The sequence below is a fragment of the Meleagris gallopavo genome, chromosome 9, assembly GCF_000146605.3.
Source record: "Meleagris gallopavo isolate NT-WF06-2002-E0010 breed Aviagen turkey brand Nicholas breeding stock chromosome 9, Turkey_5.1, whole genome shotgun sequence".
In the NCBI taxonomy this organism is placed as follows: Eukaryota; Metazoa; Chordata; class Aves; order Galliformes; family Phasianidae; genus Meleagris; species Meleagris gallopavo.
The window spans coordinates 9368733-9376627 of NC_015019.2; the positions used below are offsets into that span (position 1 = coordinate 9368733).

Sequence of the window (7895 nt, forward strand, 5' to 3'; positions counted from 1 at the left end):
CCGCGGGGCACGCTGGGAGCTGTAGTCCGCCGGGCGGCCGCAGGGACCCCGCGGGGCTGTGAGGCCGCGTCCCCTCTGACCGTCCCTCTCGCTTCTCTTGCAGGCTCCAGCTGAAGGCGAGGCGAAGGAGGAGGTAGGATTTCCTTCCTCGGTTCCGCTCTGCGCAGGACTTATGTGGCGGCGTGGGTTAAATCCGAGGTTCCCCTTACGGGTGTGAGCCCTCAGCGTCTCGCTGCGGGACCACCCGCCCGCTCCGAGTCCCCCGGACGCCGCTCTGCACACCAGCCGTTCGGTGCCCGGGGCTGCGGGCCTCCAGGCCCTTACAGTTCAGACATGGCCCTCAGGGCGGTAAGGGGATGCGGTCGTCTGGCACCTCAGTAGGGCTGCTTGTGCAAGGGAGCAGCGCTGAGCGAGCCGTCAGCCCTGTGTCCAGAGGTTCCTAAATCCCGGGGTGTGCAGGGTGTGTGCTGTGCTGTGCTGGGAAAGCACTGCTCTGTGCTTGCTGAGCTGTAGTGACACCTCTTTCTTTATGCAGCCAAAGAGAAGGTCGGCCAGACTATCTGCTGTGAGTATTCCTCTCTAATCTCTTCATATTCCATCTCGTGGGATATTAAGTTCTGGGGGAAAGTTATAGAGAGACTCTTTATTCCCGCTGCTGCTGTTAGAGGCCAAGTTAAGAGTATCAAAGTATTTAAGAGTAAAATTCCTACTTTATGTGTCTGGGTTTTGAGCAGCAGCATATTACAGGGCCCACTTTCACACATCTCATATGAGTTGTGCAAGTCATTTCATTCATCTGTATTAGTGAGCATATGTCCGGACACATGAGTTGGTTATCCAGACTCAAGGACTATTGATTTTAAGACAAACTTGGTGTCTGTAGGTCTCTTCACTACAGATACCTCCCCATAGCTCTTTAAATTGCCCACGCTTTCCTTAAGCTTGTAATTTGCCCATTGATTTTCAGTGTCCCAAGTGTTGGGTAAGTTGAGATCTAGAGGGCGTAAATCTCTGTTGAGTGGTAGGGTTCAGCCCAAAGTCAGTCTTACACGGGCTCTTGGTATCCTCTCCTACAGGCTTAGTGTGCCCAGCCCTTTTGTAAGCAGTCTTGGAAATGCCAAGTGGGTAACAGTTGCTATTTAAAAAAGAAAGTACTTAATTTTAGTGAAAGTTAAGATGTGTGTTGGCTTCTAGAGTTATGTGCAGATATTAATACATCTCATTTTTGACAGATGCTTGCCTTCACAGTAGACAGTGACGCTCAGACACAGTAGTGATCCGCTCACTACTGCTAGTCAGCATCTGTGCTGTAGCCACTGTAAGGTATATGAGGAAATGTGAGTTTGAACAAGAAAATGTATTGATCCATCACTGACATTAATTCCTTATTACTACTGAAAGAAGCTGTCAACTCAAAATATCTTTTGTTTGAGTAGTTTTAAAAAGTTACCAGTGTAATGCTAAAACTTGCATAGGGTTCATCTGACTGTTTCTTATATGTGTTTTGTACAGAAACCTGCTCCGCCTAAACCGGAGCCAAAGCCCAAAAAGGCAGCACCTAAGGTAAGTGTTGAAGGCATCCTGAACTGATGTTAACACTTCTGTTTTTCAGGGTACTCATAGAGGGGGGAAAAAACACTGAAACAACCCACAACATTCACAACTGATTTTTTTTTTCATAGTTTTCTTTAAAGATTTAAGATTGAATCTTGTGGGTTAAAACAATGTGAAATTGTGACATCGAATTAATTTAATCCAAATTCTCCTGAAGGAATGTGGTAAACTGATCAGATTTTAAGTCAGTTGTAGTGAGGCTCTATTGCTGCCTTGCAAGGCCATTCTGTAGTTTCTTACCATGTATTGTTGGGAAATTGTATTGATTTCAATAGAGATCAGAGATTCAATTAGGGAAGGCATTGAAAATCATGCTTTTAATTGCAGTTTCTCACTGAGTTTTCATTCAGAGGCACTCCTTTCATTTATCAGCTTATCAGATTTTAATCACTGGAGATAAAGATCTACATACTCATTTCCTTAAGCTGGATATTTTCCCAAATGTCAAAAATATCAGCATGTCTGACAGTACAGTTAAACAAAAAATATTCACATTTTCTTTGTGCTTTGGGGCAACAACTTGAAACATAAAAGGAGGCTGTTTCTGTGATCCATGAGGTATCTGTTCTTCCTTTCTGCCACGCTTTCCCAGAGGTCACGGTTTGCAATCCTTTTATTTTAGAGCTATCAGTAAATACTCAGATTGCATTAGGCATTTGCTAATGGGAACACACAAAAAAATATTCTCCTTTTAGTCTGTTTCTATCATACATTTTCCTTAGTGGTTTTGAGTAAAGCACAGGTGAGAGTTTTGGTTACAGAAGGGTATGATGGCCTGAGAACCAGGTGCCCTTTTCTGTATGTTTAAAAGCCCTTGCAATCACATATGGCATCATGGGCTTGCAGATGATGAAAAAACTACTCTTCTTCGAGTTCTGCTTTGTGGAGCAGCAAAAACGTCACGAGGAGAGGACAAGAAAGAGAACCCCACATGCTGTTCCGGGGATCCCCCATCACAGTGGTGTCCAGAGCAAGTTTTTCACATCTGTATCTTGGCTGTGCAGCCTGAACTTCTAGATCCCATTCCAGAGCGGCGGGGGAACCCAGGAGCCCTGCTGCTCAGCATTCCTGCGGTGAGAGCCGCTAGCATTCTGCGCTGCACCTCCCTCTAGTGGCTGCTCCCCTTGAGCCCACATTGCTCCTGTAGCCCCAGTGCTTTCCACTGGGGATCTGCAAGTGCTGGGGTCAGCTTCTGCTGATTAATCGTGCAGAGCTCAGTGCAATTGCATACGATGTGTGGTGGTGTTTTTTTTTCAGGTTTGCTTTTTTATTTTTCATTTTTATGGAAATATCTAAAGATTTATATACAAAAGCTGTGTTAACAGAATTTTGGAGTTGCAGAGCTAAGCACTTAAAAGTTAAGGACTGTAAGTGATTGTTAGAGCTTACTCCAGTCCCGTGCTGCACGAGCTGTATGGTGCATTTTCTCTCAGGGACTGTATACTATTGAGTTCTGCTGGCAAGTTGCAAGTTGCCCCACACCAGGGTAGTGGCATTGTTCTTCTTGCAGTTAAGGTGTTGGTTTGAATCTAGGATATTTGAGCTTTGGCTCTCTGAAGCTATCTAATACACAGCCAGTGTCTATGCAGAAGGGATTGTAGTAAGAATTCTACAAGATCCCAGGTTCCCCAGTCACAGCTGTATGCTGCAAGGCACTTTCTCTCTGTTCAGAGTCCAATCACAGAAAGTAATTTCTCTGGATTCTTCTCAAGTCTTGTTTTAAGAGGCTTTACCAACAGAGAATAGTCTGCAGAGCAAGTGACTAACACACCTGTGCTGCTAGAGAGCCCTTCACAGCAGACTGCTTCTGTGTGCTTCAGAGGTCTCCAGAAGTTTGTTCAAGTGACAGAGAGCAAACCACTATCGCAGCAGCATTGCAGTTCCGAACCTTAGCACTCCCAAACACTTCCAGAATAGTTATGTGCTGGTGTTACTCTGATGGTTATTTTTCTTGGCCTTTTCCTTCTTCCAACTGCCTCTTGAAAGTGTGAGTGGTGCTCTTCCAACTGAGAGTAGAAGGTGAGAGGAGGCAGATGGCTCTCTTTCCTCCTCTATTTGATGACTCTCTTCCTTCACTTGGAAAAAGAGCTATTGTGTATTCTTCATAAGTCAGTCCCCAGAATGGAGAAGGTTCTGGAGAGTGAGCATAGCCTGGGGGAAGGGGATTTCTAATGCACTGAGCTGGAGTATTCCAGGTGGGCTGAAATCCCTCAGGAAGGTCAGGCTGGGGAGTGGGAGGATAGAGAGGAAAAAGCCTCACATGTGATTGGTGCCAGCAACCTCCGGTCTGAGCTTTCTGCATTATTACAGGACTTGGCTTTAATTTGGGTGAGTTTTTATCATCAGCTTTACTGAATAATCAGGTGACTTTGCTTTTACCATTTTGTGACTGTGTTTGACATTAGCAAACAACTCATTTTTGATGTGAATTAATTTTGTGAATTAATAACCTAGGAGATGAAATAAGCACGTAGACTTTTTAGAACTTTTAGACACTGGGTGTCACGGAGTTAACCATAAAACCATGACACTGGGACAGCTCCATTTTCTGACTAGGTAAATGTGTGTATTTGTGGTTTATGTGCTTAGCTTCACTTACCTTTGGGTAGTAGTTTTGGAGATATTTATTGTTCTTTTGTTGGAACCATGTTTATCAGTCATGATTTGCTTAGATTCTTTGATGGTTTCTGGTTTGCTGGTTCTTTATTGGCAGCAAGAGGAGATCCTTGCAAGTGAAATTGATAAAAAACCATGCTTGTTTCTGGGTTAGGGTCAGAGTTTACTATATAGAAAACTTACTACAGAAGTTGTGGCATTGAACTTTGTTTTGATTTAGTCGGATCAGCCATACAAGAAACTGTGGTTAAATAATAACTGCAAAGTTTGCGTTGTTATTGAAGTGATGCTGTTGGGCCCCCAGCTTGTGTATCACACAAATGGTTTATTATAGTAAAGAATATTTCGGGCAGACAAGGGGGAAAGTCCTTTGACTACAGCTTTGTTACAGTTTCTAAATAGGCCTCAATAGCACATCTGAAGTATTCTGGTATTTCCACTAGTTGCACATGTTCTTTTTGTTCTTTGGTATGCCTTTCAGCAGCACAGCAGAAATACAGGCCAGTTCAACTCCAGCATTTTTTAGCTAATTTAATTGAATGCCTATTTAAAATAGGAATTCTTTTAACCCCAGCTGTGACTGCTTTTATATTACGCACTTCTCAGTAGCACGTTTGGGGCAGAATAGAAGGAAAACACTTCTCCATAGAAACCTCCATCTCATCTTTGTCACTGGGAAGTTCTGTGTGTAGAAGCAGGTTGTGTGGACAGTTTCAGAGTTGTGAATGTGCGAATGAAGGCGTACGAGTTGGAAGTCAGCATTTACCATATCGCAGTTTCTTTTCTTAACAGAAAGAAAAGGCAGCAAACGATAAAAAGGAAGACAAAAAGGCAGCAACAAAAGGGAAGAAAGGAGCCAAAGGCAAAGATGAAACTAAACAAGAGGATGCAAAAGAAGAAAACCACTCTGAAAATGGAGATACCAAAACTAATGAGGTACCTTAGCTACAGTAAACATGGGAATAAACACAGATGTATTGGTAATGCATCTGCTGGAACTAATGATTGGGGCCTCCTTGTCGGAAGGTGGTGCGTTCACTGCTGTCCTGTTAAGACACACCAGCTGCAGTGTCTGTGCAGGGCGACTCCCAGGGAGAGCCTGAAAGAATAGCATTCTCCTTTAAACTCTTTCCTGCTATGTGGTAGAGCCCTTCCACAGGTGGTCTGTGCTATTGTAGCGTCCCTCTCTGTGTTGGCAAAGAGCAATGCAGGATATCTGGGGAATGATAGAGCTCAGAAAGATTGCTGTCCAACCCTGAGCTGACTTTGCATATCCTCTCTGGACTGCTGGATTGCCTATTCTGCTCAGCATGGGTTGGTACTGTGCCAGAAATCTGGTTTTAAGTTTTACACAATTCTTTAAAACAATTCTTCACATCAGAACAGTTCAACAAGAATTCTCAAAACAAACTTAGTCTTGTCTCTTGATCCGAAAGCCTCTTTCTTATAGGTTCTTGGTCTTGTCTCTTGATTTGCAAGCCTCTTCCTTACAGGTTCTTACCGTATCAGCTACTTACTTAAGAGCTGCCGTTTGCTAGGACTAGCTACAAGCTTCAGTCCGCTCCTGATGGCCTTTTCCTAGCACTCCTGTTGCTGATAGAAGTGCAACATTTGCTACAGGCTCCTTTCATCCCTGTAGACGTAGACTAGCCTCTTGTGTACTCCAGTGCTCTCTCTTTTACAGTGCTCTCTCTTCGCGTGCTGAGTATCACTACAGAGTTAATGGGTCATTTATTTGTTCATTCTAAAAAACAATTCTCAAGCTTCTCTGCTAAAAATTAATATGGCATCACTGTACTTCCAAGGATCGCTGATAGGAGCTTGGCAATTTTGATGTGTTGACTTAAAAACTAATAGCAGATGTCTTTATAGAACAGCCTCCCTGAAGTTAGTACAACACAAGTATTTGTGTGTAATTCTTACACTTCCTTGTGACTGGACGGAGATGAGGACATGAACTTCCCCTAGCACTTGATTGATTCTTATCTAAAACACGTTTCAAATTCTGCCTCTGGATTCTCTTCACATTCTGATATTAATCGATCATCAAATAATCACCTCCATGGTTTAATTTTTAGAATTATCAGCCAACGCGTCGTTGTGTTGATATTATTGGTAGTAGCTGTGCTTTCCTGTTTATCTACAGAAAATGTTGTCCATGTGCGTGCTAACAAAGTAGTCTCTCTTTGATGCTTGTTCGAATTGAATCCGATTAGCATTACAAATAATATTTCTATTCTTCCCAAACACTTTTATAGGCACCAGCTGCTGAAGCATCTGATGATAAGGAAGCCAAGTCCGAGTAATGTTAACCCTGCCCTATATCTCCATCATTTGGTATCCGTACCTCCATGCTGTATTGTTAACAGAGAGGAATATTTTTATCAACTATTTTATAAATGCAGGTTTTTTTAGCATGAATTTAATTATGGAACATCTTCATCTCGGTTACTTGGGAATTGAATCCCTAACAAACAAAACAAAAAAAATATCATTGTTTTTAAATTTTGTGATTGTAATAGTTTGTATGGTACATGGAAAGAATAAGTGGTGGTAGCTTTTGACTTCTGTCAGTGTGTCCCTTTTTGTGTAAGTCATGCTTACAGAGTTCAGATTTTAATTTTACCCTTGTATGTGTTGTATGGTTTCTTAAAGTGGGGAGGTCTCAAAACAAATAACTGTGTTAAACATTCCAGTGGTTCTGTGGGTTGCTTTTATAAAGAAGGTGAGCTATTTTCATAGAAAAAAAAAAACCTAAGAGCTGGAAATCTGTTGTTTTCCCAAATGTAATTTTATTTTGTCGGTTTTGAAAAATAAATAAATAATGGAAAAAAAAGCGTAATCATGTTTTTAAATGAAATACAAACATTTCTTTTAAAAGGGCAGGTCGGTTGTATGTACCCACTGTTAGGAATTTTGCTGGATTTATCTTAATAAAAAAGACTCCTCAAAAGCTGACTGTGGTTCGTTGCTTGTGCTGCACACGCGCTGCTGGAGCTCTCCTGGAGGGGCTCCGTGCTGAAGGGACCCCGTGCAGCTGGGACCTGGCATCCAAAGCACGGCCGGTGTTTGGGCCCCTGGTTCCTGCAGTTGTGTCAACAAAACCGACTCCATGCAGTCAGAATGGGAACAGATGGTTCCAGAGGAAACGCGCTGCCTTGTGCTGGCAGGGCGCTACCCCAGCATTCCCGCATGGAAGCTTACGTTCTAGACTTTGCTTCCTCGAGAAAAGCTGAGATACTTGGTGCTGCCCAACGTGCCTTAAGGGCTGTCGGTGTTATAAACTCGGGTGGGTGTTGTCTCATTTATGTTTCAGTGCCTGGTAATTGATAACAGCTTAGAAGAGGGGTCTTCCCTCTTAGAAACAGCAGGTGAGCTTGGAGATAGCAGTGCTGACAGCAAACTTCTAGCAGTGTAAAATAGTTTTCCGTTATGATGCTGGAATGGTCAGAGTACCAGTTACAGTGTGTGCTTACCTACCTTTTATTTGTAGCTTCGTCTAAAATGTTCTACTTATGGAGTGTTTCCTTGGACTTGGTTAGCTTTCCCCAGCATGATCATGTGTGTATATACAGAAAATGGTTTCCATGAATGCAAGGCTGCTCTGGGAATCACTGCTACACCAGGCATATACATAGGGGTTTAATACTTGTTTTACCTAGTTT

General features: G+C 42.9%; 1 protein-coding gene across 1 annotated transcript in view; it reads left to right on the forward strand.

The window, feature by feature from the left end:
* LOC100540854 (non-histone chromosomal protein HMG-14A) overlaps nt 1–6970 on the forward strand; it is a 9698-nt gene extending 2728 nt beyond the window's left edge. The window contains exons 3-7 of the mRNA XM_019618043.1: nt 80–133; nt 536–565; nt 1513–1563; nt 5023–5166; nt 6489–6970. Of these exons, the coding sequence (XP_019473588.1) occupies nt 80–133; nt 536–565; nt 1513–1563; nt 5023–5166; nt 6489–6536 (327 nt within the window). The 3' untranslated portion in view covers nt 6537–6970. The remainder of the gene's footprint in view (nt 1–79; nt 134–535; nt 566–1512; nt 1564–5022; nt 5167–6488) is intronic.
* The last annotated feature ends 925 nt before the right edge of the window (nt 6971–7895 follow it).